This window comes from Amia ocellicauda, chromosome 4 (assembly GCF_036373705.1).
Source record: "Amia ocellicauda isolate fAmiCal2 chromosome 4, fAmiCal2.hap1, whole genome shotgun sequence".
NCBI lineage: Eukaryota > Metazoa > Chordata > Actinopteri > Amiiformes > Amiidae > Amia > Amia ocellicauda.
Window position 1 is genome coordinate 5,245,254 of NC_089853.1, and position 27,116 is coordinate 5,272,369.

A 27,116-nucleotide genomic window follows, 5' to 3' on the forward strand; every position below is an offset into this window, starting at 1 on the left:
TGTGATGGATTTTTAGAACCAGGCTGGGGGGAAATTAAGATGGGCTATAGGTATTATGTCGACAAAGCTATTTCTTAATTTTCAAAACAGGGAACCATGCAATTGAAAAAAGGTTATTATGTTCTGCAATAATGTAGGACAATCAGCACATTAACAAATGGCTAACATATACGAAACTGTACAGAGTTGTGCAATGAAAAACATTCATACTAAACATGTGATGTAGTGCATTGTATACACATTACTTTAAAAACGGTGACAACCTATCCTTGCAAATTTAGACTGGAAGCAAACTTGGCCATTTCCACAGTTTGTGATATTAATAATCTCTTAACACTAGATTACACGTTAACATAGAGTTAGGAAAACACATTCAATTTAAAGGTGAATATTAGCTAGTTAATATAATGTAATCTGACCTAACGGGGCCCGGGCATGCATTTCCTATACATAGACAGACTTTTTGCGTAGATACATCTTTATGAACAGATGCTGCAATAGATGATATCAATGACATGTGATGTATCAGTGAATCGATGTGTTTCTGTGTAAGTAACCCTGTTTAACGCAGCGCAGCCGCTGAGCCGATCGCTGCGCTCGGCGCTCGACTGCCTGGCCTGCGGATCTGGGGGCGGCTGCTGCTGTCTGCCTATTTGAATGTATTCTGGTCTCTGTGTGCACAAGCTGTAACCTCAATGTTTTTTTAAGAAAACATTTTAATACAAATCGCCAGTAAAGACGATAGACACATAGGCGATACAGAACAAGAGCGACATTTTTTTTATCCAGTTGTATCAGAAAATATATTTTATTAGCGTTTTCTAGATACCCAGCGTCTAGGAGAAACTCCCAACAAAAAATACAGGAAAAAAAGGTAGGCCGAGGCCTTTGGGTGGGTTGGTTTTATTTCCTTTATTATTTGTAATAGCTCGATGGCACTTGGACATGTTTTAAACACTCACGCAGAGCTCGGCGTGGACTGATGCGGTTTAATATCGTGCTTTTATTATTTTTGACCGGCTTATTGTAGGAGAAGTGTGGAATAATATATTGCTAGTATTTTATGTTGACGTTGAAGTAGTTTCTCTCTCTCTCTCTCTCGCATATAATTGAAAGGAAAGACTGTCGTTATTTTTAATTGTTTCCTTTATGTGATTGCCTTCAAAGCGCGCATGTGTAGTCACAGAGGCTTTGTTTTGGGATACATTGTTGCCAATTGTTACGGTAGACAGTCTGATGGCTCCACTGGCACTGAGAGGTCCGGGACATAGGTTTGCATTTTACAGACTCCATGTTAACAATTTAGTTTCTGTCTGTTTTCCTTTAGGCTGATGCTGCACTTTTCTACAATTTCCAGATTAACAGTCATATTATTTTGTGTTATTTTAATAATGAAGTGAAGCACGTTAGACATTTACGCCGCAAATGTGTCTTTGTTGAATGTGTCTATTTGCTCTGTAAATCTCTCCTGCACTGTGTAGACCCAAATTATTAGTTTTCATTAATTTTAATTGTATTCTCCAGATATTCTTAGTCAAAGTTTGTCGGCACAATCTAAATAATGCGTCTGTATAGCCTGGCAGCATTGGGCACTATTATAAATCACGTGAGTCTACAGAAGGCTAAAATCAGTATCGAAACACATTTTTATTTTACACAATCTGTATCACTCTTTCTATTGGCTAAAGAATAACCTCATGTAATAGACATAAAAAATCTATATTCACAAGTTTACAGTCTTTTAGGCTGCATTTCTGTCTGACAAACAAAATAAGTGCATTTTTCCTTCAATTCTGGTAAACTTTAAGCCACAAAATTAAATTAAAATGCTCCTCTTGCGCTCAGTTTGGTAACTGTACATTTTCAAAACAGATATTCTGTGTTTGAGTATGCTGTCATTAATTATATAGTATTTCTCAGGTTTAGGTCTCTGCAGGTCACATTTGATGTTTATTGGAGCATGTAACCCATGCCTAAACTCATCTTTGCCTGAAACGTTATGTTTTGTGTGTGGATAGATATGGGAATAATCAGAGCAGGACTGTTTGGGGGCTATTCGGTACAGGCTAGTGGAATTCAGACTAGCACCTCGACCGCACTGTGGAAATCATTTGTAATTGTTTTTATGTTATGCTAAAAAAGTGTCAGTTCTTTGTCTTTTGCTGTAATCCCAGAGCTGTTTATAAAGCTATGTTATTCGTTGCAGCATTGCATGAGAATCTGGCAAAACACGTAATGGGTACTCTGTGCCAAATGGACTAGTTTCCCAGAACAGGCTGACTCTACCTCCAAGGGCTGCAGCGACCTCCGCGATACTGGCATGTACACAGGCAAATTGCCCATGCTTCAGCTTGCCATTATACTCTTTGCTTAATGTTTTTTACTGCCAATCCATGTGTCCTTGAATCTCTGGCAAAAAACTCTGAGAATATATTCTAAGAAATCAGCCTTTTTCTTTTTTCTTTTATTACAGCTGTGGCCTGATGTTGTATGATGTGTGCCAGATGAGATCTATGTATTCTTTCCTTCCTGACAGTCCGATAAAACGCGCACAGACTGATCGCAGTGACTTTGAGTTGTTCCCTTCACAGTTCCAAAACTGCATTACCCCGTCTCTCATCTGTGTGCAGCCGCAGAGAGAGTCATGCATCATAGGAGGGGGGGAAAAAAATGAAAGTTAAATATGTACTGGATCCAACTGCAAATGGAAAAATAAAAAACAATCCCACTGTGGCTGGAAGCTGTGGATTGGAGGACGATGTAGTTGTGCAGCATCTGTTCTACATGTCACCCCCCCCCACACCAATGTTGTGACGTGTTATATGTTGGGTGTTCCTGTATCATGTTTTACACAGCGGCCTCAAATTAACTAGGCTTAGACTTCTTACCTGGCTGCTCAGCAAGTTAGCACAAATGCATGTGAGATGTTTTGAAAGGTTATAAAACATACACGCATCCCAAATCTTATAAGGTCTCATGTACAAAATAAAGATAATAGATATAAATTAGTACCCGCACACTTAGGTATATGATCCAAAAAACAATTAAGGAAAACTCGGATCAATGGTTTAATCTATTTGAGATCTTAGTCTTTCAGATGTCAACCTATAGGCTTTGTCTTGTCATGATAGTGTGCAGAAAGTGATTTAAAAACTTTTTTCTGACCCTTAATAGTCTAGTGAAAGAGAGAGCGAGGAGGTTTAAAAACACACCCTAAGATACAGGCTATATCACAGTTTGCAGTATTATGCAGGTGTTCTGTTACATCATTATAATCTCTGTTTGAACTGAAGGTGTGGATGTGAAAGGGAACTTTCCCAATTTGAAAATAAAACAATTGAAAATTGTTCAAAATTAGAATTTGACAAGTTATGTTTTAATTAGGGGTACACATGAAAGTAGGGATGCTCTTATGGTTATCTTTAGCTTGGCACATTTATTTTGTATTCATTTATTTTTAAATTAGAGAATAATTAGACTACATTAACTGTGATAAAAAAAAAAAGTCTAAACCCCAAACAATTCTTGACATCAAACGCCAGTATGATGAAATTATAAATTCCTGGAGATCTCATCTGCAGAACTGACATAAGGGAGATCGGTGTTTAAAACGTCGTTTGGAACTGGAACTAACTTTCATTTAGATGTGTCAATTCAGTTTTTGCTGTCGTCCAGTCAGTTGTTTCAGGATCTATGCAGCCACAGAGTATAAACAATCGGCTGATCCCTTGCCTGAACTTGCAAAGAGGCCGAGTCATTTTGTGTCGATTGTACAAATTCTTCTTAGTGGCTGCGCAAGTTGTTTCTTGGTTGTGGCTCTGGATCAAGCGAGTGTGCTGCAAGCTCTCACTTGGATCTTGCCAAAAACATTGTGTAGACGTGTATTTTCTGCCAGCACCACAGCTTAGACATACTGGGCTGTAAATTAAATACCTTTTCTCCAAACCCGTTGAAACCAAAGACAATGTCATTATTTGAAGTATAACTCTGTGAGGAAAATAATGTTTGAGCTGTGATTCATTAAAGCCTAGAGAAAGTGGTTTCTTTACAGATAAATTATCCTGTCAAACAAGCAGTTGTTTTCAGAGACTAGATTTAACCCTTTACCGCCTTCTTTTATATTGTCAGATTGGTGTAGTTTCCTCAAAACTACAGGGGTCTTCCCCTGCTGACTGACAGCTGGTTTCATGCTGTTATAATCGGCACACATTTATTTTGTATTTCAACCAAAATGAAACTAGGTTTTTGTTTTTAGAACTGGCATTTATTCTGAAGTGCACTGTCACTGTCCAACTGTTTTAGTTTATTTTCATACTAATCATGATCCAAAGGGAACCATGTGAACATCACCGCACTTCGACATATCATCTCGGTGGCGCCAGCCTCACTTGGGTCTGATGACGAAGCCTGCGCAGGTGGTTTAAGAGAGATCTCTTCGGCAGCGGCTCCTGCTCATGTCTGGACTGTTGTCTTCTGCAGGTTCTGCATGGCCTCTGTGTAGCTGCCCTGATCTGCAGCCCAGGTCCTCAGGCTGGCGAGGAGGCCCTCAAGTAGCGATGAAGGTCACTCACCAGAAGAACTCGGTGCGCATCCTCTCGGGCCGGGAGCGCGGAGCCCAGGGCTTCGGCTCGCAGCGCCTCCTGCAGCAGCTGGTGGAGGAGAAGGCCCGCTGGATGAAATGGCAGAGTCAGGTGAGAGGGGCTTCTCCTGGCGGCCTGTGTCCGAGTCTCTGTCGTGGGTTGAAGCTAATGCTGTGGACTGTGCAATTTTAAATGTGACCCTATGGTTATGAGGACTTGAATGGATTAAACCTGAAGGATATACCTCACTTCAGACTAGGGAGGCCAAGGGCACAGTTTTCACCACCAGGAATCTCAAATGTAGTTTAAGGATTGTTTATATGTTTATATGTTTAATGTTATTTACCTTTTTTTCTTTCTTTCTCACATATATAGAAAGTGGAATTGCCCGACAGCCCTCGGTCCACATTCCTCTTGGCTTTCAGCCCCGACAGGTAATAAAGTGTGAAGAGTTGCGCTCTAGTTTCCCATCTGGCTCAGAGACGCGTCCTGTGTCTCCAGATCTGGGCTGTCTGGGTTAGACGGGGACTGGATTCAATGGAGCAGATTTCTACTTGGATAACAGATGCATTGAAAGAATTGCTTATTTTTATGTTTAGGTTACTGAGAAGTTAACTGTATTCAAATGAAGTTGGGCTTGTCATCTGTGTCCTTGAACATTTCTATTTTGAAATGTTTTTCTTTACAATTGAGCATAATGGTGAGATGTAAATTAATTTGCTTTGTTTATGCCATGTCCGGGGCAGTTTAGATTGAATTATTCTCCCGCTTTAGGACTTTAATGGCTTCCACCCACGTCAATCACAACATCTACATCACCGAGGTGAAGACGGGCAAGTGCATCCACTCGCTGGTGGGCCACCGCCGGACCCCCTGGTGCGTGACCTTTCACCCCACCATCTCGGGGCTCGTGGCTTCGGGCTGTCTGGACGGAGAAGTTCGCATCTGGGACTTGCATGTGAGTGTCTGCCTTTCTCGTCCGGACATGGCAGGGTGGCCACAATATTCAAGTACAGATGGACGTGCATAAGTTGTCTACATGTCGGATTAAAATCCCTTTTCTTATTGTGTTGACTTTATGTTCAATTAGGGTCAAAATAACGATGTATGAATGTGTTTCTCCCCCCCAGGGTGGCAGTGAGAGCTGGTTCACCGAGAGCAACGTGGCCATTGCCTCCTTGGCCTTCCACCCCACCGCCCAGCTGCTCCTCATCGCCACCAACAACGAGATCCACTTCTGGGACTGGAGCCGCCGGGAGCCCTTTGCGGTGGTGAAGACCGCCAGCGAGATGGAGAGAGTCAGGTCAGGAGCCAGTGGTGCAGAATAGGACCAGTCAACGATTCAGTAACATGCCATGCCAGTGTTCATTTCTGGGGGAAACCCTGATATGTTTGTGCTCTGAAGAATCTTTGTGGAAGAATGCAGTTCTAGTTCCTCGATATTCCGTTCATCCACATCCGTTTTCCGATCATAATGAAACCCCATTCGATGTTCACTTGACTGGTTTCACACACACAAATGAGCCAGTGACACAATTCATCATCTCTCGAGCTCTACTTTTAATAATAAATAATAATCTTAATGCTATAATGAAAATGGTGTGTATGGTTAACATTGAAGGACTTTAGGTTTCTGTGAAACAAGCTCACTTTGTCTTTGTTCACCTGCGAGGAGAGTGCAGTGTTTCCTCGGGGCGTAAGCGTAGTAATCAATTTTAAAGCAGAGTAAGCCGGGCGTTTTGTTTTTAAGGAGCAGGATATGATACGAGACACTTTTATATGATTGGAAGCTGGTTTATTAGTTTCCGTTTCGATATCCTGATTTTTAAATAGGGTTTGTGAAAGAAAATATTTTAACTAAAAGTACATCAAGGAGTAGACTAATGGTGACGAGAGCATGAATTTAAAGGAGGTTCTCTTGGCACTGAAAACAATTGACTAAATGACTCGTGTTTATTTCAGATTGGTGAGGTTTGATCCCTTGGGCCACAACCTCTTGACAGCGATTGTAAACCCTTCAAACCAGCAGGTAAATATAACTCTTATACGAGAAGTATCCAAAAATATATTATTGTAAGAATATTCTTATTGTATGGCACCAGTTTAAGCAAATCTGAGACTCCATCCAGTTGGTGTAGTGAATGGTAGCGTTAGAGTTTTCAAACCCTGTACCTGCTCCTCACCTCACTGTGTGCTGAGTCTCCTCTCTGCTCTCCTCCAGAACGAGGACGACTCCGAGATCCCCATGGACAGCGTGGAGATGCCCCACTTCCGGCAGCGCTCCTTCCTGCAGTCCCAGCCGGTGCGCCGGACGCCTCTCCTGCACAACTTCCTGCACATGCTGTCGTCGCGCAGCTCGGGCACGCAGGCGGGGGAGCAGCCCCCCAGCGAGGACGGCGCCGTGCCCCCCAGCCTGCCCTCGGGCCGCTACACCACCCTGCGAGACCGGCCGGCCTACCAGGGCTGCGTCCAGCACTTGGGCATGGTGTGCTTCTGCAGCCGCTGCTCCGTGATCCGCGCGTCCCCCTCCTCTCCGCTGCCCAGCGACGACCCCGCTGGTGCCCCCCCCGCCCCCCCTGATCCCCCCTCCCATGCCACCACCTTCTCCTCGGCCCGCACCGAGCCCCGGCTGGCCCCCGAGCAGAGGGGCGCCGAGCGGCCGTCGGCGTTCAGCAGCGTCCACAGCAGCACGGCGGGCAACTCCCTGAGGAACCTGTCCTCGGGCCCCGGGCGCCGCGGCCTGCTTGGGCTCATGGCCAGCCAGCCCCTGGGCCACCAGCAGATGAGCCGGGACCCTTCTGTGCGTCTGGCGGGTGCCGACTGGACGGGCAGCATGTTGAACATCCGCACCGAGACGGGGGGCGGCGGTGGCGGCAGCATGCCCCCCCCCAGGACTAGCGCGTCCTCGGTCAGCCTGCTCTCCGTGCTCCGGCAGCAGGAGGGCGGCTCCCAGGCCCCCGTCTACACCTCCGCCACCGAGGGCCGGGGCTTCCACGCGGCGGGCAGCACTGGCGTGGGCACCGGTGGTGCCGGCAGCAGCAACGCCGGCACGCCCGGCACCAGCAGCGGGCACCACCCGCTGGGAGAGCCAAGTCCCAGCAGCCCGGCCTCCATCCGCAACGTCCTGCAGTGCAACCTGAGCCGCTACTTCATGGAGTACGACCGAATGCAGGATGTGGAGCAGGCGATGGGCGAGGGCGGCCCGGCGCAGCAGAGCCAGGAGCTGCTCAACAACAACATCGACCCCGAGCGGCCCGGACCCTCCCACTATCAGCCCCCCCACAGCAGCGAGAACAACTCCAACCTGTCCCGGGGCCACCTGAACCGCTGCCGGGCCTGCCACAACCTGCTAACCTTCAACCACGACACGCAGCGCTGGGAGCGGACCGGCCAGACCTCCGCCGCCTCTGAGGAGGGCGCCTCGTGGCAAGCGCCTAACCCGGCCTACGAGGGTTTGGGGCAGGGCGGGCGGGAACCCCAGCCCCCCGAGAGGAGAGCGCCGGCCGGGGGGACCGAGCCAAGCAGCGCGCCCCCTACCGGCGAGAGCGGTTTCCCCAGGCCAGGCTCCTCGGCCCCCGCAGGGGAGCAGACTGTGGGACTGGTCTACAACCAGGAGACGGGGCAGTGGGAGAGAGTTTACGGGCATTCCGCTACAAGCCGAACTGGGAATGTATCACAAGAGGCCTTAAACCAAGAAATGCCTGAGGAGAATTCGGACGAGGATTCTCTGAGAAGGTAAGGAACAGTCATTTTAATTCAAGGGAAGATTTTGAGGCTTTCAATCTGAACAGAACAGGTTCCCTGAGCAGCCTGGGCCTTCATTTACAGTCTGTGTGGCATCAATCACTCGATACAACTTTGCTGCTGAATTATTGACAGGGAACACACGATAAGGGAGCCGTGTGGGTCTACTGAGCACGCTGAAAGCTAATTTAAGACCACTGTCACTCGTGAACGAATAAATAAACCTGCCCGGACACTGACGTAGGGTGCGAGTCTGTCGGCAACAGCACCGTCTCGTCAGCATCGCTAGGACAGAGATGTCTCCACTGCAAAGACGGGGTTGTGAGGAAGAGAATTCTTCAAAAGAGCCAATTCAGCAGCTTGTCACAGATGAGAAAAGAGGGTGATGCAGGGTAGCAGGTGATGCAGGGTAGCAGGTGAAGGAGTTAAATGTTACCCTTTGTGAGAATCTTTGCCAAGAAAGGTAGGGATTAGATTTCTGTCCTAAAGTGAACTTACACTCCTGTTTCACTTCTTTGCCTCAGTTACATGTTACAGAAGAGACCTCTGGCTGGTATTGTCTATTATGGGACAGTGTTTCCCCCACCATTGAACAACCGAAAAAACTTCAACTTAAAAAAGCAAACGCACAAGCTCCGCCCCCCGCTTTCGTTTGTCGTAAACCCCCCCAGGCTTTTAGACGATACCAAGATTAAGATCTGACAGTGACTGTGAAAAGCAGGGAAAAGAATATAACAATGCTCAGATCCAATCAATATTGGGTCAGTTTTAAATAAATGACCATAACTATTTTTAAATGTGGGAACATTCAAAAATAGACTGGATAGGATCCTTGGATCACTCAGTTATTAATGGACACCAAACGAGCACGATGGGGCGAATGGGCTCCTCTCGATTGGACACTTTGTTCTTAACTCCTTCAGCTTTTACCCAGTTTGTCTTTTTGACTAGTACTTTACGGGAACAGTAAGAATTTGTAAGATTTTCATAAAATCAGACAGTCATTCTTTATTCTATTTATCTAGGAAAGAAGGTGGTAGTGTGTCTAATCATGATCAGCAATGCAGAAACTGATTCTGTAGTTTATATGCTTTCATTTGAGTGGCTCCACATGCTTGTGGCCCTTATAATGAAGAAATGGCCCTCTTGTGAGTATCTTGTGGTACACATTTTCTCAGTTTTCTGCATAGGCAACATTCTTTCAAATGCCAATTATTCCTTAATTTCTTATGCTATTCTACACATTTCAATTTGAGTGGTATTTCAACATTTCTGAAAAAGATTTTGAATAAACTATAATGGAGGAAAAAATTCTATTTCAAAATGCATTTTTGTATACTGTAATATAGTTTGTTTAATCATGATCCACTAAGCAGAATACTATAGTACAGGTTGTCTAGTTTTGTTTGATAGGTGTCACATACCTGTACTCCTTATAATGTCCATATTTAACACCAGATGAAATTGGGGGATTGTAAAGGGTTTTTTCAGGTTTAATCTTAACATTCAAAATATTCTTTGTTTCTTTTACAGTAGTAATCGATTACATAATCTCTGTTCATTTGTCTGCATTTAACCATTATTTCTGTAGTTAATTGATATTCTAGATTTTTTTTTTTTTTTTACATTTGTAAACTTCAGTATTCCTGCAAACAATGTTTTTTGGTAAGAAGTGTCACTCACACTGAGGTTTCTCCTCAGCACATTTAAAGTTGTTGCCTTAAGCTGATTGTCCATTTAAGTGAAGACAAAGTGATTTAGCTCCAGCCTTCAGTGACCTTTTAATGCCGTTGGTTTGTGTTAACTCTTGTGCCGATTTTCATTTCGCTCAGGTGGAAAACCTGCTGGGGGGGTTGTGTGCCGTGGAGGATCTTTTTTTTGCCAGAAGGGAAGAATTCGGTCTCCCTGCTGCCTCCAACATCTCAAATCGCTCCTTTGCATATATATATATTCACCGAATCGAACCGTACATCAGTCCCGCACTCCATTCTTTACTTTGACATCTTTGTAAACTGCTCTAGTCTTCTCCACAGGCTGACTCATCTTTCAAGTTTGCCTTATCTCTTTAAAGCCAAATAAAATTCCCCCCGTGTTCGCTTTGAAAACGCCTGTCTGTTTCCCGCCCTCCTTAAGATTGATTACGGTGTATCTGCGCGTCCTTATCGTGTAGAACAACACGGCTCCATTTCAGGAGTTTGTGTTTCCCCGTCCGTCTTATCTGTTCCCTCCGACGAACACCGCTCGTATCTCTTCGCTAATATCTGTCGCGTACTCCAGGCGGCATTACTAAATTGCTAAATTCATCTTGAGACTATCACACTGGTACGGGCCTGGGGCTGGAAGATATTGCTGCCTTTTGTGGACGGGGAAATAGCTCTGTGGGATGTTTCAACTCGCTAACTAAATGTGTGGCACAAATCGTGCAACCAATTTTCATCCCTTATTCAGGAACAAGTTCACCTAAACCATGGATAAAATAAAAGGCTCTTTAGTGGTAGACAGATCCCACTTCAGTATGTATGCAGCATGCAGGGCTCCTGTTGGCCTTTCAGGCAGTTTTGGGGCTCTCCTTTCTGCGATTCAGTGTCATTACAAAGTTAGACAATGGGATTTTAAGATGCCCAATAGCTACGGGAGAGAATAGTTAAATAGCTATAATTTCTGCTGTGAAAAGTAACTCCAGTTGCACGTAATATAGATCTGTTTAGAAACTTGTTAGTCTTCTGAACTCATGGGAGTTCTTTAGTACAGGTGTCATGTATGTTATTGTACATGCAAGGTGGTATTACAGGGATGTGGATAGCATGTCTGTGGGCAGTTATGCTCACAAGAAATGAACAGAAACCACTTCAAAAGGAGCGGCCAACACCAATCTGTGGTTTAGGATTAGACAATAAACTTCCCGATTTCACAGCTGCGCCACAGAACGCGCAATGGGACGACCAGACGTAGCGTTCACACTGAGCGCAGTACAGCAAGGACCTGTGGGTTGCAGCTGCCCTGAAATAACTCACTTCATTATGGGGGGAGGAAGCTCACATCTGCATCCATTAACCGTCCACAATACTCTTCATCACGTCGTCTCTCCCTGCCGCCTTCAAGAGTCCTGGGTGTCTGAATCGGTGTCTTTCATGGTCTCTCCCCCCGCACATCCCCGCTGTTCATGTCCACTCCAGCAACAGCAGACGGTGCCGTTGCTGGTGTTTGCATGCTGCTTTGTAGCTCAAATGTCAGAAACGAACTCTTTTGCTTTGCCTCTTGGTGTCTGCTTTCCAACTTTATTTTTTAAATCTCTTTTGTGTGTGTGTTTCACCTTGAGAACAAAGCTGGAGACAACCCCCCAGATCATCATGTTTTTAATCATCCCACACGGAAGAGGCGTCTAAATGCCAGTATGTGTCTGGCCAGCATTTAGAAATTGACCAGTAATTTATTTTAGCTTCTGATTTCACATGTTTTTTTCACCATTGAGCAAGAATGACGAAATAATTAAACTAACAGACAGGTTTGGCCCAACAATAGCAAGATAGAAGTGTTCAGACTGAGAAATTACAGTTCAGTCTGGTCATCGAGCAGTGAGAGTGTGGCGGAGCCCCCTGGAGTTGGTAGGAAGTGAAGGAAGTAATTTGTGATCTTTGAAGACGAATTAACTCGCTTTTTTCATTTTATATTTGCCTTGAAAACCCTGTGCAGTTGTCTTCCTCTGGAGTGCAGCAGGGGGCGCAGTAGTATCGAGTAACGCAGGCCGGTGGGTTGTGGGCGCCGAGTCCCTCCTTTTCACGGGGACTGGGGCTTTAATTGGGATAGATTGCCTTATTAAAGTCTCCGTACAAACCATTTAATTGGTGAAACAGCAGTCCTTTTTCCACCGCAAGCCACAGAGGACAGTGGTGTTCTGTAGGGGAAAGACGAGGTGCATCTGAAATAGTCTGAAAGCCATATGTTTGTGCGTTTTTACTAATTATCAAGAGACGGGCAGACTATTTCGTTGTCACGGTTTAAGAATGTCCAGCTGTTCAGATCTCAGAACCGACAGCTATAAACGCCACGATAACTGAACAGTATTGTCTGACCAAAACGATTTCAGTGGTGCTGATGAACTCCAGCTTCATTTCAGACATTTAAAATAATTCCAAAAGCCCTGGATTCATTATTTTAGATACAGGTGTCAGTCCCATTTAAATAACAATCAATACATAATGATATGCAACAGAAATTGGTGTAATTAGAGAATCATCTGTAATTTTGCCAGTGTTCTCGTGCTTAATCTCTGGCATTTGAGATGTAAATCACTCTGCATCTGTGACTTTAAAGTCTACTTTGCATTTGTAGATAGTGCAGGTAGCTCTTTCTAGCATCGTTAATGGTGCTTATTTATTTTATCATAACTTCATGCCTCTCCCTCCAACCCTGCATTTAGGTAATATTGTGGACACTGTCTTCCCAATTTCAAATATCTGCCCTTCATATCGGCCACCCAATTATGAGATATTGTGACTTGACTGGATGGACTCCGTCCCTCTGAGTATAACGACTCTCTCTGTCCCGACTGAAGGTGTGCGTCTATAATGGCTTTGCAGTTCAGGAGATGTGAAATAGAAAAAGTTAGTTTAAACTGCTTTATTTTATTGCACACTCCCTATCTCAGTTTTCCCCCTAGTGTTGTGGGAGAACCCCCAGGCAAAGAGCATGAAAACAGTGCTTCAAATCTTTTCGTTAATTGTTTGGTGAGATTACATTTATTTATTTACATTACGATTACATTATTGTATATACTACCATTATATTCTTTCTGCATTCTATGAGAACATATGTCTTCCAGTGAGGTACGCACATCAATACTGGACGGTGGTTTGTGCCCAGCTGTGCAGAAGAAAGTGCCGCATTGATTCACAAACATGATGAGGTGTTTCTTCGGCAGTCTGCACCAGACAGAAAAGTGCGTTTTACAAAATTAACGTTTTATGGGGTGGGTAGGGGGTATTCTTTGTTTGTCTTTCTCTACAAACTCTGTGCATGTTGTAGAGTAGTTAGTAGAGTGTCAAGTCCTTTTTGATTTTACTTCATGCATGTTGCTTATTTTTACTTTTTAATTGTAAAGTGCTTTGTGATGTCCTTGACATGAAAGGCACTATATAAAATAAAGGTTGTTGTTATTGCAGAAGTTGATCCATGTTTAGTTTGAGTGAAGAAGTTTCCTCTGTGCTGCGAGACTTTGCAGTGACCTGACTTCACAGGAGCCCTCGCACAACCTGGGACACTTATTATTCTGCATAGCATGAAATTGATGGTTTGTGAACCTGAACGCGGTCTAAACACAGTGGAGAGTTAGGAGCGCCTAGCAGAGTTTTCTGGGTAATGGCTTTTCAGTGCACTCCGCGTTGTTTACCTCGGGCTCGAGCATTCAACCGTTCAGCCGACGTATTTATCCCTGAATTATGAGATAGTGGAGAGTTATTAACTCATTTCTAATCTGAATTAAGGCAGACAGGTGACTGTAATGCTTTATGCTTTTTGCTTTTTCACATTTCCCCAGAGGATCCTTGAAATGAATTGCAGGCGAGAGTCCTCGGGTAGCGCAGGGAGCTCGGTGCGGGCGGGTGAGGGATGGAAGAAGCCTAGGCATTCGTCTTTGAAGTCTGACTGCCAAGCAAATCGTGGGGCCCAAAAGGCAGGCATTTCTTTCTTTGTGGCAGTCGGTCCTCGGCCGGTTAGCTGAAAGGCCCCCGAGAAGCTTCCTGACGCAAGAGGAAAATGAAAACCTATTTGTTTAATGGCGGCAGTGAAGGCAGCAACTGAAATGCAGCATTGAATACAGTTGTGCTTGCCTTGCGGATTCAATTTATTTTCGACGGCCCTTGCATTTGTAAAATAAGAGAGAGTTCTCGTCGACCTGTGAGGAACGGCACTGTGGCTCCTTCACCGACTCGCCCGTTTCAGCAGAGCTTTATAGCTGTGAAAAAGACATCCCTCGAGTTTACAGCCACATCAAACCGAGACACAAATTATAGTTACTGCCGTTTTCATAAAAGATCTTTACGATTTCCCCATTTCATTTTTTTACTTCATTTGATTGGAAGTTTGTTCACTGAGAGAGAAGTTCCTTGGTTGACAAGCAGACCCTGAACATGTCTTTGTTTGACTCACAGAAAGGTGCAAAGTCCCAAATTGAGCAGCACCCTCAACACTGAACAGGAAATTATTTCTGTCTTCAGTGCAGAAAGGTCTGGCTCGATCCATCGCCGCAGCTTTGTGCTCCTGTCTCCATGGGAACTGCTGGGCTGGAAACGCATTGTCCTCATGATGCGCTTTTCAGCAAAAACAGAAGCAGGCCTGTATATGGAACGCTTTGTGAAATAAAACTGAGACCCCTTGCTCTGGTGAGAAACGCCAACCGCCCGAGTGAATGGAAACCTCGGCTTCACACCCACGCGTGTGCCGTGTGGTTTGTTTGCCCGTGCGTGCCGGTACTGCAGATTGTGGGGGTGTTGCAGGATATTCGATGCTCCGTACTGCATGCAGGAAGTGCTTGTATAAGTGACGTGGATGTATCCTACAGGTTTTGTTTTGGATGCACCCTAGGGGAAGATATGGGTTTTGGCCCCGGGTTTGGGTTAGATTTCTGACTTCTCTTAGTGACGGGTTAACAAAGCCGGACTAAGTTAGGTTTGAGGTGTGACTTCAAACTTTGGTGTAGCTTGAGTATAAAAAAGAAAAAAAAAACAGAAGACAGAAGAAAAAACAACCCAAGAACAGAGCAGAAGGTCTTCATTAGCTGCAATAGAACTCTTAAAGGATCGGTTTCCAAATATATCCCAGCCTGCAACTTAAAAAGCCCCGGAGCTCTTTTCATGGTGAGAGCGGTCCTTCCTTCGATGGCCTTCATCCCTTTGTGAGTGCGCCTCAAAGTCAAAACGAAGTTACAGATCGGGCCGATTTAATGGGTTGTTGCTCAGGCTGGAGACATTTCACGTTGTGGGTTTTTGCTTACATTGCAGCAGATAATGGCCAAACTAATGTCCTGCATGGAATTTAATGAGCAATTTTAATGACTTTTAACGGTGCTTAAAGGGACTTTGCTCTGCTGAGCAGAAAAGAAGACGTAGATTAATGTTTCTGCCAAGATGTGAAACCTGAGGAGTTCCACTGTATTAGTGATTTGGTGGCTTTGATCATTATGTTAATGAGAAACTGTTGTTAAATGCTGGACTGATGGAGAGATTTAAGCCGGCTGTCGCAGCCCTGGGCACCCGTCTCTTAAAACACTAACAATAGGGATACCTGGAGCCTCATTCTGGCATCGGGGACACTTTGTGTTCGCTGACATTTCACTATAAAGGACTGAAACCTGATAAGAGCTTAATGTGCTGCAGTCACGTGGTTGTGCAGAAATGCTTAATATCTGGAGGTAATGTCAAAGTTGATGACACTTAGCCTAATATTGACTGGCTGCCGGCTCCATATCTCGCCTCTAAGTGCCGTCTCGGGGGGCCCGTGGTGCGGTACGAATCTTGGGGTTTTGTGGAACACCTGCTTTGGCTTTTAATGGTTCCTTGGGGACGCTCCAGTCAACACATGGGTTAAACTCACCACTTGTTTTAATGTCACTGGAATAGGTCACCTTTTGAGTGGAGGCTTGATCTTCATTTGTAGCACAGTTGGCATTTGTATTCATGCATTTCTTGTTGTGGAGTGTTCTTGCTTATGTTTGGATTGTAAAGTTGAAACATTTGCTGCCAGATATACCAGCGCATCCAGTCCTTAAAACTTCAAACGCAGAGAGGTGTGTTGGGCGGGGAGTCCTCTCTGTTCTTGCCCACAACTGCAATTGCCTGTCAGTAAAGTGAAGTGAAACATGAATCGAACTTTAACTAAAATAGTTTAATCTCACAGTATAATGTCTTATGCACCGGTTTGATGTTCTTGACTCTGGATGAGGCATTCGATATTGCTGTGGGATTACAAGTATTCATCTTAAATTTCACTTGTAAGACCTGCAGGTCGAGGAAAGCCAAGTGACTCTCACTGGGGAAAATCTTCTGCCGAGATATTAATGGACTCTGCAGTACGTCTCTGAAGCCAGTATAGATCAAACTGCATGTCTAGGAATTTCCAGTTGACGCACTGTTCGATGCAGCGGAATTTGAATGATAAATTCTTACAACGCGAGACAGATGTTAATAGAATTAAGGCCTCTCTTTCTTAGCGTGTGTAGAAAACTGATGGGGCGCCGTTTGAAATCCACAGAGGCGTGTTTTATAGCGGTTACACTGCTCGAGTGAAAGGGAAACTGTCAGCGCTGTTCATTACTTGACGGACAAGATTGTTCAGAGCCGTCAGTGGGACGCGCAGTCTTTTTTTAGTTATAATCTCCCGAGGACTGATCACAGCCAGCCCTCAAATAAGGAAATTTCACTAAAGATCTCTGCTCTCAAGTGAGATAAAAAAAAAACTGATAAAGCAGTGAAGTCCCAAGATAATGCCACCTTGAGTTTCCTGGTTGTGAGGCTGCAGCTCCAGCTGTATTTAGTCTTATCTGAGAAGACATTGCTGACCAGAATAAGATCTGCGTTTGCTTTGTTAAATCGTTCACATTTTGAGGACATACACTGGTAGGATACTAATTCATAAACTATACATTCATAAACTTACATTACATTAATCGTCGCTTATCTGATGCCCTTATCCAGGGTGACTTACATTTTGTACCCATTTATACAGCTGGGTATTTTACTCGGTATTTTACTGGAGCAATCTAAGTGAAGTACCTTGCTCAAGGGTACAACAGCACTGCCCCACCTGAGATTTGAACCCACAACCTTCCGGTTACAAGCCCTAACCACTACTCCACAGTGGTATACTACGATAAGTATAATTAATAGAATAGATAAATAAATAGAGTAAGTTATTTCCCTGAGCTCAGGTCAGGACAGGCCTGTTCCCCTTTCGTCTGTTGCTTAATCGTGCTACTCTTACTTTGTGGTCAGTATCAACAGCACACTTGATGGCATTACTTGTCTGGACAGTTCTGGACACTACTGTATCTATTTTCCTCTGTAATTTAGGTGCTGCAGAGAGAGAGAGAGGCAGAGAGAGAAATCATCTTTGTGGGAGTGCAAGTCCTGATGGCAGTTTATTAATCCACAGAACCATTAGACTAAATCCGACTAATCCCCGAGAGAATTGGGTTTTCACAATTGGGGGAGACGGGCTGCTAAAGTTTCTGCAGTTGTGCAAGTGCAAGTTCTGCCAATTAGGTAGCGAGCACGCCAGGCATGACTGCCAGCAGCTGCGGCTCGTTCAACTAATCAGCGCCGCATTTAATGGACTGGCTGATGTTGGGAATGAAGTCGGGAGGAAGGAGGAAGCTGGGGAAGATTACCTGTGTGCTCAGGGGTGACACACTTTCTTTCAGCTGTGATAATTCGCAGTGTGTGGCAGGTGAAATCTGCAGTGTTTTTTTTCTGAGGGAGACGCTTAGTCTGCACCTGTGAAGTTTGCACCGCGTGTCACACCAATGCCTGGGAATGTGTCCTCCTCATTTTCTCCTTCCACTCGATACAGGTCAGAAAGCACCTCTCAGGGTTGGGCCTGTTCAGAGGTATCTCATCATACGTGCCACGCGTGGTTCGGACATCAGTGATGTCTTCCAGACCTGGTGCCTCCTAACACTTTGTCCTGTCTTCTTGTCGTTGTTGTTTTCCAGGAGGCTTCTGGAGTCCTCTCTTATCTCGCTGTCTCGCTATGACATATCAGGCTCCCGAGATCACCCCATTTACCCTGATCCTGCAAGGTAGGTGTCTCGCTCCTTCAGGCCAGTCAGTGTGGATTAGAGACCCTGGGGCTGATGACGGTGGGGGGGGTGGCGGGTTTGTGGATGTATGCGAATGGGCCGTCCTCAAGAGATATAAGATAAGAGCATTGTTATCCAGCATTGCACGGCACCGAGGGATTGATTGGGAGATGCCTGTCTGTGCTTTGGCATCGATCCTGTGTCGATCTCTCGCCAGCAGCGTCTTGGAGCCCAACAGACCGAGTTACTGTAAATAGCAGTGCTCCCCGTGGATGCCATCCTCTCAGTGAGAGTGATGATTTGGCGACTCGTTTCTCAGGCCAGGTTAGGCACCCAGAGTCCTTGTCCAGGCCTGTCCTCACTCCTCAAATCCTGGCTTCAGAACCGTCCTCCTCGTATCCCAAAGCACGCGGATCATCGAGATTCGGGCACCTGGAAGACTGTGACATCACGTTGCTCTGGCCTTGTTAAAATGAAGCTGTGGATGGAACTGCGTTCATCAGCCTGTGTGGTGACCCTCCTGGGACACTTGCAGTTGCGCTGTGGCACAGTGTCGGTTGTTAGTTCAGCACATCTGGGCCTGAACCCTATTGATCATGTGTGCGGTTATTACAGCTTGATTCCTACGAAGCCCTGACTGCAGACTATTTGATCCCCTTTCATTTGTTCCTGTTTTGAATTCCAGCCCCCAATGTCTCTTGACAACGTTGTCACAATCCACACCTACTTCTACGGTTCCTTTGTGGTTTTTAATTTTTAGGCCACTAAAAATCATCAGTCATAGATGTATGCAACATATATATTTTTTTCATTGTCATTGTCAAGAGTATATAGTTGTATTAGTCGTTTAACAAAAGGCTAAAATTCACGAGAACATAATGGGAATATTTCAGTGACTGTATAAGCACGCAGTGATTTTGTATAGTAGATCAGGCCTACAGCTAAATAGTATCGATAAAGCATAACTGTGAAGCCAGAATGGAGCAACATGGTGCCTGTAGTATTGTGGAAGTCTTAATTCTTCATTCCCTACTCACCGCCAGTAACATATACCAGACTGAGAGTCCTAATCGCCAAGGGTAGTGGACAGCCTTGGAGTTGATTGGTGCCCCATGAGAGTGCCGGCCATCTTGATGTGGTTGATGCTCACCACAGGAAGTGACAGCACTCAGACAGGAAGGACACGTGTCATCAGGATTGTGTGTCAGCTGGACTGTGTAAAGTGTTTTCTCCAGGACTGGTGCCATTAGCTAGAATTCACGACAGCAGGTATTCATGGGTCTTCAAAATATAAACCAGCTGAACGAGATTTTAAAAGCATGCTTCATATCGAGAGTTAATTCAGACTCTTGAGATTAGAATAAGTGATCACTTATTTTTAGTCTTCCTTATACGCTTTGCTAAAAGACAAGGTCAGTTTTAGTGTGAACACCCCATGTCTTATAAGTGACCCGATTTAATCCGTACCCTGATCTATATTTTATTGCTGTTATGTAAATGAGGCTCTCTGAGGGCTTGACGATCCTCTTTCTCGTCTGTTTTTCCCGAGCTGTCTTGCAGGCTGCCCTCGATGGCATTAATGGGAGCCATTGCTTTTGATAAATGGTATTAAAATCACCGGCGCTCTGAATGGTTGCGTCTCCCAGGATGTTTGCACCTAATTGATTACAGACCTTGTTGCCCTATCACTCAGTATTGTCTCGCCTGATCTATGAGAACTGACCTTCTGTCTCTCCTGCTTTCATAAACAGAAATTGTGTAAACTTGTTTTTAAAGTTTACTTGCACCTGGCAACACCCACCCCCCCACTACCTCCTTCCTGTATAAATAAGTGTTACTGCTATTATTAAAACACTCATTGAGGTTTCTTTTAACTCCTTCTCTACATAACAAATGGCCACAAGCTATGCTTATGTTCCTTTGTATAATTGCAATACAAACCATGGCTTCTGCCCGTCTCAGATTTGCCATCTTGGCTTTTGACAGCCAACTCCACAACCTGTACCTCGGACATGGTTTGAAAAAGAACGGGCTGCAATGAAGACAAATGCACTGCGCTTCTTGTTTTCCTGGTGTGTTTCTTGCCATCGCAGAAGTGTTTTACGGTAAGGTGTCCATCTTTAAGTTCAATCCTCCAAGGAAGGAGAAGAAGTGGTGAATGGCAACAGGGAAAAAGCGAATTGGGATCGCAAGTCCCTTTTACTACCTCAGTCAGTCAATCAATCAATCTTTCAGAGTGTCCGGAGGCTAGTGACTGTCAGAAGGAAGAAATTCAAATGAGCAAATGGCTTCAAGTAAAATAATTGTAATGTCCGAATCTTACATCGTCAGCGCCTGCCCTCCGGCCAGGGTACGAGTCCGTAGCTTTGTGGATTCTCTCGTCACAAACGCCAGGAAGAGCCCGTGGACAAACCTGTCTTGGATAGAGACCGCGAGAAACAAGTTCCCCTAATGCATCCTTTATTGCTTTCTTGGAAATGGAGCCAGAAGAAATGTGATTGTTTTGTAGATGACAACCTCTGATGGTTTTCATTTTTCTTCTGTGTGTGTTGTATTTCATCCCATTCTTCCTATTATAAATAAATTTCTTTATTTAAGCTCCAGAAAGAAGTTGAAATATTTGAATGAGATTCTTTCATTAATAAAAGGAGTAGGCCTCTCTTCTCTCTGTTTACTAAGTGAGATTAAAAGGATCCCTGTTCTGCTTTGTTCCCTTACTTGTAAGCGGCAGTAGAAAGTTAATTTTAAATTATAAATTAAAGCGAAGCATTTGTGTAAATGTTTTAATTTCTTGCATCTAACGAGAACCAAATAACCAACACTGGAAATAATATGCTTTGACTTTGCACACAGTGACTTGTCCATCTCTGGCCACTTGGCACACGGCATCACAAAGCTTATGATCTATTCACAGAAGAACAGTAACATCCTGTGCATGAAATAGTGATGTCATACATGACAGCTTTACGTGATGATGTGCTGATTTATTTAAAACCTTCATGGCCAGTAACGTGGTAGTGATCTGTTGACTAAATGAGATGTTCACTCTGGGCTGTCCGATGCAGTCCTCTGTGTATGAAGATCCTCACTGGAGAATCAGTGCTGTCAAGCTCTGTACCTTTGTAACCCAAAAGCCCCAGATGACAATGTAGAATTGGCCGCCTTTGCCAGGGTGCAGGTGAGATGAATCTGCTGCTATGTGGGTGGCATACCAAATCGCTCTTCCCCTTGTTTTGATTCATCGTGTTCTGTGTCCTGCAGTGGCACCAACGGGCTATAAACATTTTATTTTTAATTGTTTCTGTTTTATTTCTTACCTTAATGAGTTTCTCTGTGTCGTGGACATCTGTGCTGGAGTCGTGTAGGCGGGGAGATATGAAATTAGTTAGAATTTATTGGAACATCCTGTAGAAATAATGAGAACATTTAATAGCTAGCAGGATTGATATTCTGCTTCAGACAACATCAAGGCTGAGGATGTTATGAAATGAAAACTCTCTCTCTCTCACAAACACAAACTTATACTTCGAGAAAAAGTGAGTCGTTGCAGAGTTCTTGAAATAAACCAATTTTCCGTGAAGAGGCTTTAGTCTTAATCTTTGTCCAAAGCGTAACTGCGACAGATATTGTTCTGTTTTGATTGTTTTGTGGCTTTCACTGAGCTGTGCAGCTCTTGGACCGGCCTTGGCACGAGAGACGAGTGATAACGCTGGTTGTTGTTGCTCCTGTTTGCAGGTTGTCCCCAGCTGCCTATTACGCCCAGAGGATGATCCAATATCTCTCCCGAAGGGACAGCATCCGCCAGCGGTCCTTGCGCTACCAGCAGAACCGACTGCGTCCCTCGGCCGACAGCCCCGCTAGCAACCCCGCCCAGTCCATGGAGAACAACGAGGTGGAGTTCGAGGAGTTCGAGTGAGTGCGGTCTCCTCTTGTGCCTCGTCAGGCTCCTCGTTCAGCGCATGTGCCTTTCAGAAGGCACCGGTCACAAGTGTGCCACTTTCTGCGAAACGGCTTATTGTTACAGCCGGACAGGAGCAAAATCGTGCATTATCTTAACACCTATTCAGGGAGAAGCCGGAGCGCTCATTTTGCAGTTAATTGTATTCTATCACATCAGAGGAATTCAATGGCAACAATAATGAGCCCTAACGGTGCGGTCTGTAACGCCAAGTGGAAAATGAAAATACCAGGGCTTATTATAATCGGTGAAAGTGTGGCCATGAGGTATAGCTCTGATCATTTCGAAGTTTAGGCCCTAGAGGGGAATTTCTTCAGGTGCTCCGGGTCCCCGTTGTCTCTGCAGAGCCGCCCCCGGGTGTCCCCCCGATGAACATGTCCGAACGAGAGCACGAGGGTCTTGGGAATGGGGTTTCTGCGTCTGTGTCCTCAAAGCAGCTTTGATAAGACACTCGGCACAGGCAGCCTGTAGAGAAGCTGTTCTTTCGATTCTAGTTAAAGATGAACGCTTTCAAAACGCCAGATTTAAAAATATATATATATATATATATATATATATATATATATAATAATGGTTTAAGAGTTTTGATTTCAATGGCTTTCTTTCTTTCAACTACATCAGTATTGTAGGACGTGTTCCATCTGTGGTTCAGTTTTTAGTATTTTGTTTTTATTTGGCACTTAATATTTAGGTCTGCTCTGTGTCTTGATTCTTGGTTGTAGGCCAGTTATCGGCTGAAGGATGAGTATGAAGAGATTTAAATATGAAAAGCTGGGGATGGCTTATGAATGCAGGGGAGAAGCCCACGCACAACAAGTAGACTGTTACTAAGAAGGCTTTCTCAGTCTCTTCATGCTACCATAACTGTCAGCGCTCAACAGAGACTTCAGCCCGTCCCTGACAGGTTGAAATAGCGTTTGACGTTTGCCTCTTATCGCCTCATCCCAGTGAAGGAAAAGGACCCACGCCACGACTTTTATTCTCTTTTTATGATTAGTATTTTTAATCTTTGAGCTGGTTTATATATTAACACATATATTTTTCACTATTTGGTCTATATCTCAGCTTTCAGATTGAAGGATTCGAGCCACCGTGCCCTGACTTTTACTCTGGGTGAACGTTTGCCCCTTTTCCAGCGAGTGTCCCGGAAAACGTTCACCCAGAACACGTTCCCTCTCCACCGAATCACGTTTCTGTTCTGTGCCTGACGCTAACACCTGCTGAGCCTGTACTTATTGACCCAGATTATTCGACTACTGCTCGAGTACTGTAAGCCCTGCGTAAACCAGGTTTCTGATGCATTAGACGCTGTGTAAATTGGGTTATAGAGCAGTGGGACGGCGGTCCCCTCAGTATGCGGCTGTGGAGCCGCGCGTAATTGAAATTCACTCCCCGAGGGCCGCGGTGGAGCAATGCTGCTCCATTCATCATGTTGTCTCAAAGCACAGGGCAATTTGTAATTACCGTTTCCTGCACTGGATAGAGGGAATGCATCCCAGGCAGGCATCCAGTGAGATTGCTTTATAATAGCAAATCATTAGATGTTTTATATTTATATATATATGTATTAAGAAATGTAGAGTTTCCTGCTCACACTTACATGTTGTCCCCATTAAAGAGGAATCCCTCACAGTGAAGATGTCCCTGCCTCCTGTAGCCACCTGGAAAAGAGAGAGAACTCAATTCTCCTCACACACACAAGCCCATGCATCACACAGACAAGATATAAAGTTCACGGGAACCTCATTAAGATAGCCCAACTTACCCAGAGCCATTTATAAACTCCTTCCCCACACCCTGGTCTTTCAGAGCAACAATGAGAAATTAACATAACATTGGCTGTATTCACTGCTTCAAGGGACTTCATTTAAAACAAGGGCAGAGATGTTCAGACTGTACAATGCACTAGTTAGAGCTCATCTGGATACTGTGGACAGTTCTGGGCTCCACACTTCAAGAAAGATATCGCTGCTCTAGAGGCAGTTCAGAGGAGAGCAACCAGACTTATTCCAGGTCTGAAGGGAAAGTCCTACTGAGAGACTGAGGAACTGAACCTTTTCACCCTGGAACAGAGGAGACTACGTGGGGACTTGATTCAAGTCTTCATAATCATGAAAGGCATCGACCATGTCAAACCAGAGTAGCTTTTCCAGATCAGCAGGGACACACACACCCGGGGACACAAATGGAAATTGGGCTTCAAGGCATTCAAGACAGAAAACAGGAGACACTTCTTCACACAGAGAGGCGTCACAATATGAACAAACTCCCCAGCGATGTGGCTGAAGAGACAATTTGGGAACATTCAAAAACAGACTGGATAGGATCCTTTGATCACTTAGTTATTAATGGACACCAAACGAGCACGAAGGGGGTGGATGGCCTCCTCTCGATTGGACACTTTCTTATGGTTTTATTTGTTCACCTGTTGTGTGTGTTGACTGTGCAGCGCTGCCGTTCTCGTTAAGTGTGTTCTGCTGTGCCGAAGACTGGGTGGATCTGGGTGAATTCTGCATTACTAGAGATAGTGACCAGGGATTGAATGAGATGACGTTTTCTATATTTAATTGAGTTCCCATCCCAACCAGAACGATCATGATCATGATGATTCGTATTTGTTCATCGGCCCGACCATAGAGATCTCTCTCCTTCAGTACTAAAAATAAATCGGATTTCGATTAATTTCTGTCTTGTCACTCAACAGGCATTTGTTGCCAAAATACAACTTTTCTCTTGGCTGGAACTGAAACCGCAAACTTTTTATGAGAGTTGGATGTTGCGTAACTTGCAAATGAGCGTCTGAAACGAGTGGCGCTCGCTGTACGCTGTAATGGCTTTGAAGGGGATAATCATTTTACAAACGAGGCAGCGTCTGACCTCATTGTTAGCAGTGCATGCAAAGATGCTCTTGAAAAAACTATCAATCTCCCTCCTCTTTATTGGTTGTCATTCATCATGCAGGGCCTCCAGGAATGCGGTCCACATTTTATTTCACTTATTATTTTATTGGTTCCGCTTTCCTTTGGCCGGTAACTTATTACTTTCCTAAGTACCTTTCAATTATTCCTGTTTTAACCCCTTTGTTTCAGTTACGTATCAGTTCCGACCATAGGTATCTTAAGAACAAAGACATCCTTACGTTTTCTAAGTGAATTCCTTCTAAATTCGAATGATGTATGGTTTTTCATATGGAAAGATCTTTCAGGTCATATGGTTTCGTATGTTGCAGTTTTTTTAATCACAGCTTAATTTCTTAAAATTTTAAGTGTTTATCACAGACCACTTAAGTGTCAAAAAAAACAACACACTTTTGCATTTTGCTGTGCAGAATTTTGCATGTTACTTTATTTTGATTCATGCATTACTGTATGAAATTGAATACAATAGAGCGTAAACCTTAAAAAGTTAAATGAAGGTCAAGCAAAAACTTTTAACAAATTTAACTGAAAATTAATAGATGAAAACCTTTTATTATACATTATTTCACCATAAGCAAAATATATACTAACACTGGTGTTTTGTTTCCCTGCTGTGTTTTTTAAATGTTTAAATTTATAATCAAGCGAAATTATGCATAAGCCACGTTTTAAAGCCAACAAAGTCTCGAGAAGGTACTTTATTTTTCAAAGCTTTTTCCCAGCAATGATGCTTAAATGGAAAACATTAACTTGCTTCAGGTCATGAAATAAGTTGTTTAATTTTGCAATTAAAATGAAGCATTGCTGCCACAGCTCACATCGCAGTTGGTTAATATTGATTTTGGTTCCTAGTTGGCCTGAAGAATCTCTTATTTGCTGCATGTTTTTCTGAAGTCCTCTGGGGATCCTTAACTTGCACTAGCATGGCAATGAACCGGCTTTGCTCAAAGCATTATTTACAAATTCGTTTCGGTTTCGAGCATTTCCAGTTTTAATTTTTTTTATTTAGTACCAGTTCACTAGGCAATTGATTTTATATTTATCTCTCAGTGGCAGGTTTATTACCCCAGGATGCATCACAATGACCTCTTAAGCTTCTTGTCTTTAAATAGTTTTACTTAGGTTTCCCTTATTGTTAGGCTATTTTTAACTGTTTTCATCTGTGTGTGTGTGTGTGTGTGTGTGTGTGTAAAATATACAACTTTAAACTGCACAGTTCTTGTTCTTTGTATGAACAGATGTTTAATTCCTCTCTCACTGTCATCTGGGGGTCTCTTGTGTTGCTTTACTCCAGATGTTGTCTGTCTTGCGTGTTGAACATTTGTAGCCCCGCCTCGCTGTCATCTTTCAGAACCGTCTTCTGTGCTGATTTGTCTGTGAAGTCCTAAAGAAGAAGTTTATTTGTGATTTGACAGCATTTCAGACACCCAGGTCTTGTCGAGTCATCCTGTCTCAGCTGCAGATTTGTGGTCATTTCCCTCCTCGCTGCAGATGAGCCAGCGCTGCTCGAGCTGTAAATCAGTCCCAGAAATTGTCCATAAGCAGGGAGTTTCTGTAGTGATTTAAAAGTCTCTGACATTTAATACTTCATGGAGAAGTTAGTGATTCCCTGAAACGGAGAGCGCTGTGGGAATGACAAGACTCTTCCACCACTGCAATGTTAATGTTTGCATCTTCTGCGAGTTCGTTAAAACTCGACTTGCGCTGTTGGGCCACTGTGTGAAGCTATTTGTGAATTTCAGTCGGAGGGGTTTTACACAATCAATTAATCGTGGAAAAGAATTGGAAGTTGAAATGGAATGTTGTTTGCGTTCTATATTCTGGTCCATATGCTCTTGTTCATTAATTTAGTTTAAGCGTGGTCAAAACTGCCAGTTCTCCAGGGCTAAGGACAGCCCCGCCAGACCTCGCTTAGTAATCTTAGACTGCCTAGGAAATGTTCACTCTAGTTGTAGATGAATGCTAAACCGTGTCTGTGAAACTGCTGTAAGATCATTACACTTCTTACAGGGTTCAGAAGCACTTAAATTGGCCATGCACACAGGTGCCAGGGCAGGAGATCTGCGTCCATTAAAATAAATTGAATAAGGCAGGATCACTGGCAATAGAAACACAGTCAACAT

General features: G+C 44.2%; 1 protein-coding gene across 1 annotated transcript in view; it reads left to right on the forward strand.

Annotated features, from left to right (window-relative positions):
* The first annotated feature begins 567 nt into the window (after positions 1-567).
* ambra1a (autophagy/beclin-1 regulator 1a) overlaps positions 568-27,116 on the forward strand; it is an 83,324-nt gene continuing 56,775 nt past the window's right edge. The window contains exons 1-9 of the mRNA XM_066700612.1: positions 568-874; positions 4,480-4,691; positions 4,956-5,014; positions 5,355-5,538; positions 5,711-5,883; positions 6,543-6,609; positions 6,802-8,315; positions 18,031-18,117; positions 21,853-22,029. Coding sequence (XP_066556709.1) covers positions 4,557-4,691; positions 4,956-5,014; positions 5,355-5,538; positions 5,711-5,883; positions 6,543-6,609; positions 6,802-8,315; positions 18,031-18,117; positions 21,853-22,029 — 2,396 coding nt within the window. The 5' untranslated portion in view covers positions 568-874; positions 4,480-4,556. The remainder of the gene's footprint in view (positions 875-4,479; positions 4,692-4,955; positions 5,015-5,354; positions 5,539-5,710; positions 5,884-6,542; positions 6,610-6,801; positions 8,316-18,030; positions 18,118-21,852; positions 22,030-27,116) is intronic.